The sequence below is a fragment of the Pangasianodon hypophthalmus genome, chromosome 1, assembly GCF_027358585.1.
Source record: "Pangasianodon hypophthalmus isolate fPanHyp1 chromosome 1, fPanHyp1.pri, whole genome shotgun sequence".
Taxonomy (NCBI): domain Eukaryota; kingdom Metazoa; phylum Chordata; class Actinopteri; order Siluriformes; family Pangasiidae; genus Pangasianodon; species Pangasianodon hypophthalmus.
Genome location: NC_069710.1, coordinates 9,771,735 through 9,790,989, shown reverse-complemented (window position 1 = coordinate 9,790,989; position 19,255 = coordinate 9,771,735). Strand labels below are relative to the sequence as shown.

The 19,255-nt window shown below is 38.3% G+C and overlaps 1 protein-coding gene across 3 annotated transcripts in view; it reads right to left on the bottom strand.

Moving 5' to 3' along the window:
* The window catches only part of enpp2 (ectonucleotide pyrophosphatase/phosphodiesterase 2), a 28,093-nt gene extending 11,392 nt beyond the window's left edge, over positions 1 to 16,701 (bottom strand). Inside the window, exons 1-16 of one of the 3 annotated variants that reach the window (XM_026947303.3) lie at positions 16,550 to 16,701; positions 15,445 to 15,538; positions 12,780 to 12,935; positions 12,134 to 12,259; positions 10,910 to 10,970; positions 10,080 to 10,177; positions 9,885 to 9,964; positions 9,500 to 9,619; positions 6,459 to 6,514; positions 5,207 to 5,272; positions 4,795 to 4,867; positions 4,350 to 4,458; positions 3,096 to 3,221; positions 2,850 to 2,881; positions 2,607 to 2,734; positions 60 to 144 (exon numbers count right to left, since the gene is read on the bottom strand). In XM_026947303.3, the coding sequence (XP_026803104.1) occupies positions 60 to 144; positions 2,607 to 2,734; positions 2,850 to 2,881; positions 3,096 to 3,221; positions 4,350 to 4,458; positions 4,795 to 4,867; positions 5,207 to 5,272; positions 6,459 to 6,514; positions 9,500 to 9,619; positions 9,885 to 9,964; positions 10,080 to 10,177; positions 10,910 to 10,970; positions 12,134 to 12,259; positions 12,780 to 12,935; positions 15,445 to 15,538; positions 16,550 to 16,567 (1,428 nt within the window). In that variant the 5' untranslated portion in view covers positions 16,568 to 16,701. Of the gene's footprint in view, positions 1 to 59; positions 145 to 2,606; positions 2,735 to 2,849; positions 2,882 to 3,095; positions 3,222 to 4,349; positions 4,459 to 4,794; positions 4,868 to 5,206; positions 5,273 to 6,458; positions 6,515 to 9,499; positions 9,620 to 9,884; positions 9,965 to 10,079; positions 10,178 to 10,909; positions 10,971 to 12,133; positions 12,260 to 12,779; positions 12,936 to 15,444; positions 15,539 to 16,544 lie in introns of all 3 variants that reach the window. The other 2 variants (XM_026947301.3, XM_026947302.3) reach the window with 2 other exon arrangements.
* Between the last annotated feature and the right edge of the window lie 2,554 nt (positions 16,702 to 19,255).

Below are 19,255 nucleotides of genomic sequence, written 5' to 3'. Positions count from 1 at the left end.
TGGGTAAGATACATATCATAGCTCTGTACTAAATCCAGCATGGGACCATGGGTGCGTACCTGCATGCTGTTGATCTTGTTATCGTATCCGTGGTCACCCGAGAAGCCGCACTTGCCCGGATGCCTTTTCCCTTCTGGCGGCTTTCTGTGGCAGACAAATTTAACTGGTTCATTACACCTTTTGACATTCTACAAGTTCTTGAAATTTTCTGATGTTGTTCCTTCATGGGTCACATTGAGCTACTTAAATATACAAGTTCATAAAAGATAAGATAAGATAAGATAAACTTTATTAATCCCCGAAGGGAAATTCAGGTAGTCTTGTAGATAAGTAAGAAAGAAAGTAGTGAGAGTAGTAGAAAGTAGTGAAGTAGTAAAGTAATGAGAGTAGTGATTAGTCATCTCCCATTGGCTAAGGTGTTGTAGAGCCTGATGGCAGTGGGGATGAAGGATCTCCTGTATCGTTCAGTCCTGCAGTGCAGTGAGGTGAGTCGTCCACTGCAGCTGCTTCTCTGGTCCATCAGGGTGTTGTGTAGGGGATGGTCAGGGTATTCCAGAATGGCCTCTAGCTTTTTCTGTGTGCATCTCTCCACCACGGCCTCCAGTGATTCAAACCTCATTCCAGTCAGTGAAGAAGCTTTTTGCACCAGTTTGTCCACCCGCCTTGCATCCTTCTGCTTTATGCTGCCTCCCCAGCGGACTGCAGCATAAACCAGCACACTTGCTACTGTAGTTTGGTAAAACATATGTAGCATCTTCCTGCAGATGTCGAAGGACCTAAGCCGTCTTAGGAGGAAAAGCCGTCTCTGCCCTTTTTTATATTGTACATCTGTGTGAAGTGACCAGTCCAACTAGGCTGGCACCACTTCAATGTCTGCACCATAGATGCTGACTGGATAAGGAGGGGGTTTAGCCCTTCGAAAATCCACTACCATCTCCTTGGTTTTAGAGGTGATTACTAGGAGGCATTTTTTGTGACTCCAGTCACTGAAGGATTTTATCAGGGCTCTGTACTCCTCTTCCTGACCATTCCTGATATATGAACAGACACATAGAATCCTGATGAATCTGAAACTTCTGTTCAAATGAAACAGAAAGTCTTCTGATCACTGCTGATAATGACTCCCATTAAATGTTACGTGGAATACTCCCATTAAATACTGTGGTCCCCTTAATGCAGTAAGCACATAGTGTAAATCAGACCACAGCCGGATGCTTTAACACACACCAGCATTCTGCTTTCACCTTATTTCATTCAAGGAGGTGATTTAAACCCCTCCTTCATGCTGCAGCCTCCAACAGCGGAGAAACTGTCCTGGGAAGAAACCGCTGCTTCACAGCTCTAGTGCCACCGATTAGACAGGTCTGTATCTCAACAGGTCGGTGTGAAAGAACCTTTTCAGTTGGGCGCTGATGCATGCCAAGGCAAACAGCATAGGGAGACCCCGCCATAAGTCTTCATCTCCATCTTCTTTATGGAATGTTCTCAGAGGATACCACTAGTGCTGGGAATGACCTCATGGGTTTGCTTTAGGAATGGTGGCTTTCCAGTGTGGGCTGCCAATGAATGTTTATGGGTTTTGAAGGTTGAAGGTTGAACAGCAGAACTAAAAGCTAATGAGAAAAATTTCCAGAGCACCGGTTTGGATAGTTCACATAGTTTAAGGGACATGTTCATCAGAGTTCCTAGAATTCTTAAATTTGCTAGATAACCGAGCAAACTGGAGCTTAGACATGAATAGGTGTACTATCAGTGATGCACGGAAACGAAAGCCAAAATTTAGCAAACTCTGAAAATTGGAACAGAGAAACCAAGTACAAACCAACTGCTGGACTTTTTTTTAAATTATTAATTTGCTTTCTGTAGTGTTGAATAAATTGAAATAATTTAGTCAGCTTTTTACACTTTCAAAACAATTAATAATTAAAATGAACAATGCTTAATATATACTAAGAGTAATAAAAACACTTTTTTACAGACCTTATTTCATTAAAAAAATGACAATAAATTCAACAAATAACAAAATCTAAAACGCTTATGTATGGTTTTCATATTGACCAAGATGACAACTGGTAGTGAAAAAGTCAACAGTGCCACACGGTAACTTTCTGTTGAAATTTTTGTTTGTCATTATTATTTTTTTGGCCAAAAGGAAAATGTGTTGTTTTTATCCATTTCTGATCTCACTCCAGATTTCTCACAGGGCTCCTTATATTTTCAAACATTTTCTTGACTGGATGATAATAAATGCAATCACCAACAGTGGTAGCCTATATGCAATGAAATTGTGAAAAAAATTCTGTAAGCAAACTAACGCTCAGCTTTTGGTGCTCAAAGAGTTGTCAATTACAATGGCTTTCACATATCAATATTACAATTATAAGAATAATCTGTTTTTTTTTTAATTTGATTGTAAAACATTATTAACTCTTGCCAGGCATTGGAGTCCTAATTTAGCATCACATTTTACCTGTCGCATCCAGTTATTAACAGAATTATTAACATATTTGTATTAGCCCAGCATAACTATGCATCTATATTATATTCGTGTTACAGTTATGCTTATCAACATATCTTGATTGACTATTATAGGCGTGTTTATTTACCTTGCTACATGCCATTTTCTTTCCACGATCAGGTGAATCTCCTCAATGCGGCGATTGTTGGCATAGTGGAGGCGTTTGGGAAGATGCTGCTTCAGGTACGGCTTGAAGTGCTGCTCTGGTTTTTTACACTACAACAAGCGTCAGACCCAGCAGAGTTACAAAGCCTGGTTTACACTTGAATAACAATAAGATAGAATGGTACGAAAGGAGAGGGTGCGTAGCTATATGAGCATGTGTACTCACTGTAAGGTTTGCCACTACTGCTTTTGCATCATCTAGAAATAGGGAAATTAAACTTTGTTACAATAAAATAAAATAAAATAAAGAATTCTGAATCCTGAAAACATAACGGCTATACCAACATTCCAAATAACATGTACACCAGCTCGCTCGACTGGCGCTGCAATAGTTACATAATACTGCACAGCCTGACATATAACCTGAGATCTTGTCCAAACCAGACTAAAAAAATTCTCTTGGCTTACTTACATTTGGAGTTGTTGGGATTTCGAGCTCGGATTCTCCCAAGAGAGCCAGGGATCAGGATGATGTCATCAACATTGGACATGTAAGAGCTGAGGAATTCTGTACGGTCACAGTGAGCTTCCTCCATCCCTGAGACAGAGTACAGTTTAGTTGTTTACTTCACTCTAAGGTATACCATGAAGAAGGAATTTGAATTAGTTATACTGTTAACAGTTTGCTATACATATTTACAAATAAATGCAAAAACTTTTTAAATAAGCTACACATTTTTAACAGGCAAAATACTGGGGCAAATTAATACACACACACACACACACACACAATTATAGGCAAGATTTATCATTTTTAGTGTTTCACGTGTTTAGTTCGTGGCATTTCCTCGGAACTACCACAGTAAACCGAAAAGTTTTAACCCTTTCATTCAAACAAACAAACAAAAAAACCCACAAACCATCTGTCCTTTTGTGTAATTGGTAGTTTGATTAGACAATGTGTGCTTAGTCTATATATATGTTTACTTCTTTTTGAAACATTTTTTGGGGAAAAAAAGATGACAGAGGAAATAATCCTTTTCGTTCATGTTCATTACACCTGTGACTGCGTCCATAACATGACTCCTGATCACGTATACCAGTCACTGAAATGGTCTAGATAATATTAGCCCAAATGGAGATTATGTCTAGGGCGTGTGTTACCCTCTGTGGCTGCATGATTCTATAGCGCTGGGCTCATTAAAGTTAGCCAACAGCGTTGCTTTATACCATTCTGTGTGTTTTTCTTATGACCACTGGTGGTGCTGTTGCACTCAGTTTCACAAAATAATCCTTTTAAAAATATTTGTTATCTACAAATATGACAATGTGGGCATCAAAAATGAAAACTACACTGATTTTGTTTTTCTCTTTGGGGGCTTAGCTCTACTAGTTCTTAGATGCAAGCTATATATTGTTATGATAAAATATTGAAGGATACTATGGCCAGTCTGTTTTTAAAAAATATATTCTGTTTTTTTCATTAACTGAATAACTGAATGCTTGCACTGCCACTGCAGTGTTTTCCATCATTAAATAGCATCTACCCTTTACTTATCATTAACATGTCTACTTTTCCCACATAGTTAATATGGAAATTTTGATAATTAATTTTAAAAACTTCCAATAAATTTATTGGAATTTGCAGTAGCTATGTTCTAACTAACAGCTTAAGCCGAACTCTGTTAACATCGATACACATTATCAAAGGAGTGATCAGCGGTACCATGATCCCCAACCATAATGATATTGACACATCGATGGAGATTCATCTGTTTCAGGCCATCCATCAGCTGCCCAGCCACCTTATCAATCTCCTTCAGTGGGTTGCTCATCTGGAAATACAGACAGAAATACAGAAAGACACTTCACACAAACTGCACACAATCATGTCTCAAGAAGTACAACAAAATTGATCTCTACATAGAACAGTTAATCAAGAACATAAATGCATTGAGACATTTCATTTATCTTTCAGAACTCTTCATATAAAGTTAAAAACCTCTGAATATCCATATATATATATATATATATATATATATATATATATATATATATATATATATATATATATATATATATATATATATAGAAGCTGTTTGCTCATGTTTGTCTGTGTGGTTATGCCATGGGGGTTGAAGGCGTATGTTTTTCTTGCAAGCTGTACTCACCTCAGGGCTCTCAGGTCCGAGTTTGTGGCCGTAGGTGTCCGTTTGCTCAGAGTGCATGGCATAAACGTAGGGCCTGTGAACACATACCAATTCATCTGTGAGTGTTCAGTCCAAACAAGAAGGCAAACAGCCTGGAGGAGAGTACAAATATTTCCAAATAGGTGAAACTGGATAGAAAATATAGATGTGAGCTTTTCCTGTGGACTGAAGAATGAGCAAAATTCAATTTCTGTAATTATAATTTCAAAGCAATTAGGGATGTTTCTCTAGTAAATAGCAACACATGGCAATGTGATGGGAATTCAGTTACTGGGAGTCTCATACAGCCAAATAGACAAAATGTTCTGCGTCCTGGTGTTGTCTTTAAACTATTAAACATATCGATTAAAGTTCATACTGTAGGAGCACTGACCTCTCTGCATCAGGGAGGTGAAGCCACTGGAGCATGGTCAATACTCTCCTTTCCAGTGGAATCCCTCTGCAAATGCACACACACATACATAAAATTGAAATATAAAATGCCCATAAATTGAAATATAAATTGCAATTCTATCCATGCATAATAATAATCTATTAAATAGAACAATAATCACCCACTTCAACTCGACTAACATTTAAAACATAAAAAAAACACACTCAGCTAAATTAAACACTCAACTAAAATTAGACGCTTGTTACACTTTTGTTACAGGTCTCATAAGCTTCTGATTGTCTCAGTACGCCAATTTATTAGTACATTAAATGACTCTGCTAGTCTGTGCATACATTTGGTTCAGATTACACGTAACAAGCACCTAAATGGAGATTTTCTGTGTTTAGGATACTTGTAAAAAGTTGGTTTGAATTCTGCAATCTGTTAAAAACCTTTGCACATAAACATATCATATAAGGAAGAATCAAACAATGCATACTGGAAATGGTCCTGAATTATGCTATGAGGCGTCATTTCAGTGGTTGTTAAATGCAAAGCAACAACAAAACATTAAGAAAGGTTATTTGAGATTCAGATTCTCTTTAATTCTCCTTTCTAGGTCCACATCATAGCAAATCAGCTGAGAGTCAGGCATCTTGATTAAGCCTGAAAAGGAAGGGCATTCAGATGCTTATAACCTCCTCACAGGCAGATCAGCATACGATATTCAGATCTACATATTCCCAAAAACTCAGCTGTCTTGGCCTCTTAACACACATACCAAAGCATGATTTAATTTCCCCCCAAATCTATGGCACAGGAAGCTGGCTTAGAATAGTACGTGGGCCTCAAATTAAAGACCTTGGAAATCAGAATCCGCACGGACCACGCTTTGTGTATATAAGCCATTTTTGCACAAATTGCTACCAGGACACTAGAGGGGTCTTTTTCCTCACTCATGCATAAACCCAAGCTGCCCGTGTTTATGCATGTGCAAGGAAAAAAGACTCGAATCTAACAGGCCTCTGTGTGCGAATGTGGAGGAGGTTGTTTTGCAGACATGTTTCATGCGAGCTGGGGGGTTTGCTTGGCATGTTATTTTGAAAATGTCCATGGTGTGGTTAAGGCTTTTTGTTTGGCTTTTCAATGAAACTTGTAAAAGGGTGTTGGACATATTTGCAGAGTATGCATATGTCCAGGATGGGGATAAAGTTACAAAGGGAATTCAAAGAAAGAGCACATTCAAACATACACAGGCCAGAAGAAAGTGCCAGCCTTCACTCCCTGCTCCACAGCAGTTATCCAGATCTGGAGGAAAGAAAAGAGAATCTAAGTGAGATTTATTTTGAGTTTTTCAAAGAACAAAGTGGACCCTGTTACTCTAGATTAGCGGTTTTACAAAAATAGAATTCTAACTGCTATGAAAAAAAAATTCCCAGATAACACTTTGGGTTTGGGACATGTACACAGATCGTACAATATGTCACAAAGAAGAGTTGATATAAATAAGAACATCATAAATGCGCCATAGATCCATTTTGAGTAGCTACCTATTAGCCTGCTTGCTTAGTGTTACTTATTAACTAGCGGTTTGTTCATGCATCAACAGAAGCACACGCCGATGCTAAATGTTAAATATGGCCCTCAGATATGTTTCAGTTTATGATTTATTTCATTTGAATGTAACATACATTATGTAAGTCAACCCCCTGCCATTTCTCCATGATAAAACATGGAGAATAGGGATGGAGTCTATGTATTTTAGTGTTTGGGATGTTTCTTAAAATGGCTGATATTCTAGCTGAACCCCTGACATGACATGCAGTGTTCGGGGCAGAAACTTAAACTTCATTAAAAAAAAAAGAAACATAAAGGAATAGGTTCAGCTGTGCAAGTTTGGAATCACCATTCTCAATAATATAAAAGTTTGTAGAATGTTTGCAGATTTGTTGTGGATACATACATAACATTGATTAATATGATTTCAAATCACTTGTAGGACATTGTTAAAAAATGAGTATATGTAAGATAAGGATGTACAGTATGGCAGAATGACTGAGAAGGGTATACAGCTTTGAGAATTATGTTTCTTGGAAAGTGACGAATAATCGAAAGTTAAATTACTATACATATAATCTTTAATTACCAGTTAATAAGATTTTTTTGGTTTGGCCAAAATATTTCAAATACTATATAAAACATCTAAAAATAGCTTTTGTGTCTGGTTTATATGAATCAGATCTACATTGTGCAAGCTTTAAGGACATAAAATTGTTTGAAAAGATTCGGTGTTGAGTAGAATATGACAGTTGAGCATTTCAGAGCATTTCAGTGATAGAATGTTGCTCAAGTTCTTAAATAAAGACTAAAGACTAAATGCCATCATGGCATTTAAATATCTTCTCACGCCTCATCTGCTTGTATAGCATTGTGTATACTTTTTTATTATTACAGCTATTGCTATTAATATGAACAGATGAATACAACTGCGTGCTTTGAATCATAATTGGGCATGAAAGATGCTCTGAGCTGCCCAGGTGTCTTCCGAACTACATGTACTTTAAATATACAAATAACCTGCAATGAAGAGACTTTTAAATCTCACAGGATGACTTTAATGGAAACCACTCTTGCTGCTGCTGAAGACAATATGTACCATTTTATTCAACCGGCAAAATGTGCAGAAGGAAATGTGCTTCTAAAGCTGAGAGCAGCTAATCAGGACCAGAGATGGAGTTGGCTAAACTGTCTGCATAGTGCAGAACCCAACAGACTCCATGTGTAAAACATTTATAGCTTGCATCCCGTGGCGCTATTACACTTAACTCAGTAGTTTGTGGCTGAAGTGAAAACTAGGATCAGACCCAACTGTTGAGCTAATGCCTTCCAGATATAGTTGCTTTCTTTTCTGTTTGAAGGGGTAAATACTCAGTACAGACATTCATACAGCTGATGTACACCCCTTTTCACCTGGGCCCTCAGTGGCATGGGCAGGAATTAATTTCAAGGGAAGATGAGGAAATGTGCTAAAAAAAAAAAATCACTGCATGATCTGTACAGTTAAACTGATAACAACACTCTCATGTATTGTGGGTGGATGCCAGTAGTTGTACAAGTGATGATGGTATTCAGAATTTGTCATTTAAGTATTCAAAAACACCATCAATCTTCAACCAACCTTGCTACTGTATATTAATAATGCTAATAAAATATCTTTATGACAGTCCCACTGAAAATTATTAAAATAACATTAAAAAGGACATAGGAAGTAAGGGTGCTGAGTGTGCTGCAGCCCATAATAATAATAATAATAATAATAATAATAATAATAATAATGACAAACAAATAAGGATATAAACAAACTTTAAAACTGAGTATTATGAGTTTGTATTTGGATTCCTATTATATCACAAAATATTGCCAAAAATGATTGCAATTTTCAATTTACTAATGAATGACACATCATACTGTTTAACGTTGTGGAACATACGCAAGACTCGAGTCTTCGGACAGAGGAGTTTGTGCTTTCCAGTTTCTTAGTAAATCTCTATAAAACCTCTCGCCACATGGATTTGGCCAGGATACAGTTGGGGTAGAAATTGTTATGACAATTAATGCATTTCAAGTGTCAAGTCACTGAGTTTTCTGTTTTACATTCAGTGTAGCTAGCTGGCTTGTAGCTTTCAAACAGAAATGGGAAAAATCCTGACTGTTTCTCACCATAATACCTGGTAGCCAAGGTGATTAAACAGACCAAGTGATGCATTCATAATGATGATTTCATTGACCTTTTATGGGCATCATTACAGCACAATTACTACTCATGTTTTTAGACATGTATATAATCAACTGCGCTGTGTGTGCTATGTTAACCAGCAATTAATAATCATCTGGAACTGTCATAAAATATTTCAGGGGTGTTCAGACCGGGAATCCACCGCATTAACTATGCCTCTGCATGTCTTGGTGTAAAAGGTTTCCTGAACTGTATTTTACTGTATTGTATCAGCTATGCAGCTAGTCCACTGCTTATAAACCAGCTTGCGTGTGTCAGAGGTCAACACGAGTGATTTCAGTATCAGCATCCTGATTCGCTGTGTACTCAACCAGACCAGACTGTACACACAGTGGATGTACCAAAAGGTTGAAATACTCTATAAACTACATTAAAAAAAAGTCAATAGCAGAAAATGTCACCATGTCAATGATTATACGCTAACATGTTTTTTTTTAATCCATGTAATATTAAGCTTATATTATGTGACTGAGATGTAGAGAGGAGTATGAACTCACAGGCTGTCCTCCCCACCAGCGATGGTTAAGCTTCTCTTTCCCTCGCAGAGTGAACAGCGCATCAAAGGAGGGGTCATACATGGAATTACCCACGATGCCATGCGACTCAGGATAAAGGCCCTACAATAAAGAAAATGCACTGAGGTCATCATACCAGTAAGTACTACCTTTCTTACAATACAGTACATTTATATTTGTTGTCCTTACAAAATAAATGTATTAAAATTGAATATTTGATTTTGTGTTAGTATAGTCTCGTGTCAGTATCTGCTCGTAAAGCCTGTATCAGGATATGTCTCGCATCGTCGCTTTATCATCTCATGCCTACTTCTAGCCCAAGAGTTAACAAAAGCAGCACAAAGTAATAATGAGGTCTGATGCATACCGTTGCAATTGTATATAAATTGGGGTAGGTTTTGGTGGGGTAGATGGGTCTCATGTACGGTGCATGTGTGCCACATGTTCCTACAAGTAAAGGCAACATTATGAGAAAAAATTCAGCCAGACTTCAAAACTAGCCAATCAACACTATGTTACAGTGTACAGAATATGTGCCATTAGAACAGAGGTTTAGTCTTACTCAGTTTTTCTATGTTAGGAATCACCATGTTGCCCTTTTTCATGTAAGAGGCTCTAAAGCCATCGACGGAGAGCATGATGAGTGGTGGGCGAACAAACCTGAAAAAAAATAAAACAAAAACAAACCATGAGAGATATTTGCTAATAATTGGTAAATGTCACTTGCTAGCTAGCGTTAGTCAGGTTAAAAAGAATATCGCTAAAATATAACATGCATTTAAATTAATATGTACTAATGGGAAAGGTTTGTAGCAGTAATTTGAGCTCCTGTCTTATTGCTGAAGTGTCAGATAATGCTAATTTACTTTAAGAGCCTCTTAAAAGACTGACGAAAAAGTCACACATGCAATCAGTCCTCACGCCTTCTGTAATACACACAGTCAAAGGAGCTCATTTGCAGGTGTTTGGTCAAACAGATGCACTTCTCAATCTGATGCTGTGTGACCCTGCAGCATCAGCTCATCATGCCGTTAGCACACTACAGATATGTAAAAGAGGCTTGGAGAGAGCGGAAAAAGAGCCTTGGATACAAGCATTTTAGAGGCGGAGTGCTAACACAGGATCTACTTTTGTGAGGGTATCAGTAGTAGTAGCATTAACATTATTCATTGTGATTAAGTCTCAGAAGCCTTTACAAAACTGGCATTGTAATAAAATTCAACGCAAAAGCTTACGGACTGATAGAAGTTCATTTTCAACATAGTGCTACTTTCATCCAGGAGCTTGATATGTAAAACCTTATCATTATAGACAGAACAATCACTAAGAGTAGACAAGTCAAGGTTACAACCGGTGTGAATCTGTTAAAAAAAAAGTGTGAGGTCCACTTACCCAGCAGGACACTCAGGGCTTTTTATCTCCTCACACTCATCTTCCAACCATGGAGTATCACCTAGAATAGAGGTGGATACTGTCAACTGCCGGCAATTGTATAAGTACACAATTCTTCCTAATATTACATATGTTGTACAGTTACAATACGCTTCAAAGTTGTATGAACTAGCAAGAACAAGAACAAGTTTTATTTTAGCTATCAAAATCTAATAGAGACCTTCTGCTTAGTTGATTCTTGTTAACTATGTCATTTAACAGTAAATGGTAAATTAAACAGCCAAATCCTCATATGGGATTTAAATCTATATGAATATCCCATTCACGCCAAGTTATTATATTAGATCCATCTACTGCACTTTAAATGTATCCCATCTGTTGCTATGCACAATGCGTGAGTCTACACTGTCCTTCAGTGGAACAGGACCACCATAATGCCTCCGGTGTCCAGATATTATTTGGGAGATGCATTTTCAGCACAGCAGTCACATGGTATAGTGTGGCCCTGATATGAAGTATCAGACACAACAGCGTTTATGTTATGTTTAAACACCTCAATGTTGCAACTAGGCTGACGAACAATCCAACAACCTATAATATCCAGCCAATAGTGGTGCTGTTGCACTTCCTGCACTGTGCATGAAAAGAAGTAAACTAACAACATAGGTGACAGCCTGACTTGTTAGTTGAAATAAGAGTTCGACATCACTCTGAGCTTTTCCAGAATGTCGAATGCCTAGTGTCAAAGCAGCCTTAGTGAAGAAAGAACTGAATGAACATGTTCTACAACAGATGAAATGAAAACAAATAGTAAATATGTGTAGTATACATTATCCATCCATTTTCTGTAGCACTTATCCTACACAGGGTCATGGGGAGCCTGGAGCCTATCCCAGGGGACTCTGGGCTCAAGGCAGGGGACACCCTGGACTGGGTGCCAGCCCATCGCAAGGCACAATTGCACAAACATTCACACACTACAGACAAATTAGAGATGCCAATCAACATATAATGCATGTCTTTGGGCTAGGCGAGGAAACTGGAGTACCTGGAGAAAACCCCCAAAGCACAGGGAAAACATGTAACCTCCATGTACACCAGGCACAGGCAGGAATTGAGCCCCCAACCTTGGAGGTAACAGGCAAACATGCTAACCACTAAACCACCATCCCCCCCAGTAAATGTTATACATAGTATAATTGTTCTAGCGTACAATGTTCCTACCTTTGCAGAGTGCCTTGTAGTTTGTACAGCAGTCTCCTTTGGCCAGGCAGTCATCTGAGCAGTGGCAGGCGTGCTGTTCATTTCGAGTTTCTCCACATCGCTCCTTACTGCACTCAAAGCCTCCCTCTGATAGAGACAGAATCAGTCACAACTCTCATGGTTATTGGGTAGAAGCCATGGCTAAATGGCCCTCTAATTACCACAGTAAATAAAACTGGACTAGATTACTGCAAAAGATGAAATCACAAACACAAACAAAGAGGCTCCTTTTTGGAAATAGACTGCCCTTCTGTTACAAGTCTGAATATTATTCCTCAACAAAGGATATGGTTCCATCCAGATGTTTTGCTAATTTTGTTTGCATTTCCAAACAAATGAGAAAATAAAGTGCAGATCATTGTGTTTCTGTCAACTAGTGTTAGCCAAGGATTTTAAACAAAAATAACGAAACAACTCGCTATGTCATCATTTATTCATTTCCATTCTCTTTGTTCAGCTTTCTAGTGTTTTTATTCAACTTTACTTGTAGTCCTTGTCAAATCTCAAATTAAAAACTGATGGATGAAAACTCCATTCTTGAACTTAACATTTGCATGGTCTGCATGCATGACATAAAATGCCAGCATTGGTCAAGAGAGGAACCCACCTGTCTTTAAGCAGTGCTCGTCGAAGTCCGAGCAGCAGCTGTTGTAGGTTTTGCAGAGGTTGTCGCAGCGGCAGTTGGGCGCCTGGACCTCCTGCAGCTCAAAGCACCTGTTTTTGCATGATCCTGAGGTGCTGTCGTATGTGGTGTCAGCCTGGTCTGAGACGTGAAAGAGAAGATTAACGTTTGCATGTTTGCAGAGGTGCTAACGTTAGCGTCACAAGTCATTCACAAGTTCACTTCCTTGATATTTCCAATGGAGAGCTCAGTGATGAAGTGTCTGCCCTGGTGACCAAAAATGTGTTAAATTCAAATACCAGGCTACAACTGCCAGAGAGCCCTTCTTGGTCCAGCAAGGCGAACCCTTTAACCCTAGACAGCTCTGCTCCATTCTTAAATCAGACCCCATTTTATATAAATGCATCCAATGTAAAGAGGTGAAACAGGTTCCTGTAAAAGATATCATGCAAACCATGCAAATCAACATAGGAAGTTGACTGAAAACATCGAGAGCCAAAGCAAAACTTAAAATAAATCAACTATTGGAACATTAATGATGTTTTATGAGACAGATTTAATGTCTGCGATATTCAGACAGACCTGTCACACACACACACACACACCTGCACTATAAATCTCTCCAAACCTTCTGTATAATTCTCTTTTTTTGTTTTAAACTAGAGGTCATTGAATTTGGGTCAAAAAATGGCTGGCACTCACGCCACACATCTCAGTATTGACATAAGGCACAGGAACGCAAACATCGCCTGAATGTGCAACAGACCAATGGCGAAACAGTGAGGGGTTGTTAATTTGAATGTAACCTGGTTTGTTGGGGTCAGAGCTGGCACACAGTGCATGCAAATGTGCAGTCGACCCCCAAAGAAGTGCTTTACGCTGATGAGGGGGGGAAAGTAATCAATTTTTGGAACAAGTATAGCAAAGGAGCTAAAACATCTGCTCTTTCTGGCTACATGGTCTGAGCATTCTACTGTTATGCAAGAAGCCAAATCAAACACATGTATCCAATTTTGCACCAGGGCTCCTTTTTTTCTTTTGTTTTCTTTTTTTGTGAGAGGGAGGGCAGAATGTAGAACCGAGAAATTCTTTGGAATATGAGGGAATTCATTATTTTCTTCTTTTTCTTTTTCATATCTCAAATATACAAACATATCTGCAGGAACACCTTTTTCACATTTGTGGAACAGTCTGAGCTTGGTCTCAGGTCCAAAATGCAACATCTTTCCAAGACACACTCTTTGGAAACTGGAAATCAAATATTGTCCATATTGTTTCTGCTTTACATGGCATAAATGAACACAAAAATGGTTCAATTCAGACTCCCCTTGTGTCTATGCATGTCACAGTGGCACTGATGCTGACATAGTCTGGATAAAAAAGTGGATTCAGGTTTTACGCATCAGTAGGTATATGTAGTTTTTTTGCGAACCAGGCTTATCACCCAAGTCTAGTAGTTTTTGCCACTCAATGTTACCAAGAACCACTTGACCATCTGACTGATATGTAAAATGACTACAGACCAGAAACACAGGGAAGGCATTTTACAGTACATTGGGGGTGCTGGCTTTTCAAGCAGCATACATGTAGCTTGAGTAGCATGGATCTGAATATTTGTGACTGTAACATAAATGATACATTTATATTAATGTGCTCGTTCTAATATGTTATCGTTCCTATAACAGCTCATTTGCAGATGCTCGTGCAGCGGACACTCCACATAATCTAAGCCTAATAATAAAAGGATTAAAAATGTGTTGTTATATAACAAAAAAGTGTGTAATCATCGATATGGTGAAGGTATCTGTCAGGAGATGGTTATTTAACATTTACGGACGAAGTGCCAGCACTTTGTGACAGTCAGTAGGGGTCAGTGCCATTGTTGTGTAGAGGCACAAACTGAAATGGGAACAAATTCAAGATTTGCATAAGTCAACTCGTATAAACTATGATTGTGGCTAAGCAATATGACATCATGACATCAATCGTGGGATAAAGTCGACGTTTCTGACAATACTGCTGGTGTTTTCAGTCCATTTATAATGCTAGATATATGATAGTAAGTAGCTTTGGGCCTATTTTTGGAACCAAACGTTTCCTTTTGTTTGGTGAATATTTTTGTTCAATAACAACAATAATTATTGATTAATGATTTTTTCCTTCTTTTTTCTTAATCTAATTTTGTATCTTGAAAATGCCTTCAGGTATCACAATATGATTTTCACTGATCTCAAGATGTTAAAAAGTGAGGTTTCTTAGTGCTTTATATATACAATAGCCTTTTGTCACAGAAAGAAACACACATGGTTCCAGTCCATATATAAATATCAAAAGAAAAAAAGAAATGAAAACCAAGTAAAATAATAATGTCAAGTATAAATAAATAAATAAATAAATAAATACTGTAGTGTATGTGAGTGTCATAATTAGGGGAATTATGACTTTATGATCTCTTTAACTACAAAGATAAAAATTACATACATTTATTGTTATGAGAGAAAATTAGGCAGCATATCTGTGCTGGCAGTTACCATAAACTTAAAAACACATTTATCAAATGCTGAATTTACTAGAATGAATTAAACCACAAGGTCTGATCATTTTAAAAGTCAGGCTCTGGCTATAAAAAGAAGCAAACAGAAAAGCTCACATCGCAGACGGGACGGGTCCGGTTTTCCGGTCCGTTGTATGACCAACGCCAGGCAAATTCTCGATCCACACAAGAAAGAGACAGCACAGAGCACCTAGAGGACATTTAAAAACAATGAAACACGGATACCAAACATATTTGGTCATTTCTGTGCCAATGAAGTGAACTTTTTTTTTTGCTGCAAACTGAGTCAATGATATAGCTCAGGCAGTTAGCCCTGAAGTAAATGTGTTTCAGCAAGTTCAGTTATTTATTTCATTATCCTGTGATAATGGATGTAAGTGACATAAACTAGACAAAACTAGACAATTTTATATATATATATGTATATGGAAATAATTAACAGTGATTCATTTAATAGCAAACATTTCATCCATCCATCCATTTTCTGCACTGCTACAGAGGGTCATGGGGAGCCTGGCGCCTGTCCCCGAGGACTTGGGGGACAGGGTGCCAACCCATCACATGGCACAATCACACACAAATTCACAAACTACAGACAAATTTACAAATACCAATCAGCCTACAATGCATGTCTTTGGACTAGGGGAGGAAACTGGAGTACCCAGAGAGAGCCCCTGAAACACAGGGAGAACATGTAAGCTCGGCACACACATGGTGGAGGAGGGAACTGAACCAGCAACCTTGGGGATACGAAGCAAGCGTGCTAACCACTACGCCACCATGCCCCCTCCCCTTCCCCCCCATTTAATTCATACATAACCGTGCTACTAATCGACATGTAAAGGAAATAACCAAAAGAATTAATTCAGTAGGTTAGAGTATAAATTAAGTTATACACACTGTATACCAAATTAAAATCGCCAGACTGCAGTTTTTTCTCAAATATATCAACTCGATACCAAATCAAATTAAAATAAAGAAATTAATAAACAAGTATACAATAAAAAAAAATAAACAAAGCACCAGAATACGCAAATGATCAATATTCATAAAAAACATTTTAAAAAGTCGACAAAGACAACAGAACCAACATTATGAAGAAAGAGAGAGAAAAAATAAAGAAAGACACATTTGATAGGCTTTACTGCAAAAAAAAAAAAAAAAAAACTGCATTAAAAGAAAAATCCGGATCTTACCGTACCAGTTTGAACAGCTCCATGCTTCCCCGTGTGCAGCTTCTGCGGCTTGTGCGTTGTGCTGGTGCAGGATCGCAGAGCCACACTGCCCCGTGTCCCACACGCCTCCCTATCGCACATGTAGGGTACTACGTAGCACATACACCGCTATTATGCACAGGCTACGAAGTGTGTTTACGTAGCAAGAAGGCAGTCCGATTGGAATGAGGCCTGAGTCTGACCAATAGGGAGGCAGAAAAAGTAATGCGTGCGTTGCGTCACAACAAAGGGGTGGAGCCGAGTGCATAAATTAGGTAGAATAAAACTGAAATTAAAAAAAGTAAATAAATAAATGTGTTTAATAGAAAATAAAACAATTTAATGAATTGGGATCCTGCAAGAATGTTACTATTATTACTTATTCCTATTACACTTCAGCTGTCCTGGATGGCTACTCAGACACAGTTCAAAGCAGTGATTTTAGGGTCATGTTTGGGCTCAAAGACACATCATTGGTCTTTATCAATATGCAGACATACTCTCCTCTGCACACTACACAGATGAGTCCAGTTATACATGAATCCCTGTTAAAGTGTTAATCCTGTAACACCCTAGAGGTATTAAGAGCTGATAGAATTTTTTGTAAATAATGCAGTCTGATCAGTGGATTTACAATCTAAGATGTTGTCTAGTAAATATTAAAAATCGATTCATATTTTTAATGACAAGCGTTATTTTGTACACTGTATATATATATATATATATATATATATATAAACATACTGAACTACATGCTCTAAAAATCATTACAAGGAAAACCTCCCTGGAGGTGTAGAAAATTAAAGTAAGGTATGGTATTTTACTAAACTGACTACAATCTGGGGTTCAAGTTAATGCTACTTATCTAGATGACAAGAAGGTATGGTATGAGATGGTTTGAGATGGTATGAGATGGTTTGAGATGGTATGAGATGTGATGGTATGGTATAAGATGGTATGAGATGAGATGGTATGGTATGAGAAGGTTTGAGATGGTATGAGATGGTATGGTATGGTATGAGATGAGATGGTATGGTATAAGATGGTATGAGATGAGATGGTATGGTATGAGAAGGTTTGAGATGGTATGAGATGGTATGGTATGGTATGAGATGAGATGGTATGAGAAGGTTTGAGATGGTATGAGATGGTATGGTATGGTATGAGATGAGATGAGATGGTATGGTATGAGATGAGATGGTATGGTATGAGATGGTATGAGATGGTATGGTATGGTATGGTATGAGATGAGATGGTATGGTATGAGATGTGATAGTATGGTATGAGATGGTATGGTATGGTATGGTATGAGATGGTATGGTATGAGATGTGATGGTATGGTATGAGATGAGATGGTATGGCATGAGATGTGATGGTATGGAATGAGATGGTATGGTATGGTATGGTATGAGATGGTATGGTATGGTATGAGATGAGATGAGATGGTATGGCATGAGATGTGATGGTATGGAATGAGATGGTATGGTATGGTATGAGATGGTATGGTATGGTATGGTATGGTATGAGATGAGATGGTATGGTATGGTATGGTATGACATGAGATGGTATGGTATGGTATGGTATGGTATGAGATGTGATGGTATGGCATGAGATGTGATGGTATGGAATGAGATGGTATGGTATGGTATGAGATGGTATGGTATGGTATGAGATGAGATGGTATGGTATGAGATGTGATGGTATGGTATGAGATGAGATGAGATGGTATGGTATGGTATGGTATGAGATGAGATGGTATGGTATGAGATGTGATGGTATGGTATGAGATGAGATGGTATGGCATGAGATGTGATGGTATGGAATGAGATGGTATGGTATGGTATGGTATGAGATGGTATGGTATGGTATGGTATGGTATGAGATGTGATGGTATGGTTTGAGATGGTATGAGATAGTATGGTATGGTATGAGATGAGATGGTATGGTAAGTTATGAGATGGTATGAGATGGTGGTGATGGTATTAGATGTGATGGTATGTGATGTGATGTACCTTTATTGACCCCCGTAGGGGAAATTCAAGCTGACACAGCAGCACATGTAGGAGAAGTAACATCAAAAAAAAAGAATTCCCATAAATACCTATACGATAGAAATATGCTAGGCTTCTATTTGTATTATGCTAGGCTTCTATTTATATTATGTACATGTGCAATATCCTTGGTATTTATATACATGTGCAATATCTGTGGAATGACAATTAAGTGTTGAGTGTGTGTTTGTGAGACTCAGTCAGTGGAGCAGGAGCTACTGGGTGTTGTGGCATTGTAGAGTCTGATTGCACAAAAGAGCCCCCCAGACGTTTGGAGGCATGTGGCTGGATGAATCTGAGGCTGAAAGTGCTCCTGAGCCTCCTCAGCTCAGCATAGAGAGGATGAGAAGGAATGTCCATGATAGTTTTCATAGCTTTTCAGGCCCAGCTTGCTGTCCGAATGCCTCCTCCCCAGCACACCACAGCAGAGAAGATAACACTGGCCTCCACAGTCTGGTAAAACATCCGTAGCAGCCAAGTGCACACATTGAAGGACGTGAGCCTCCACAGAAAGAAACTCCTGCTCTGTCCTTTCCTATAGAGGGCCTCAGTGATGTCTGATCCGTCCAATTTGTTGTTGAGTTGCACCCATAGGAACTTGTAGGCGTCCAATAAACTAAACTTTAGCTACCTAAAACACAA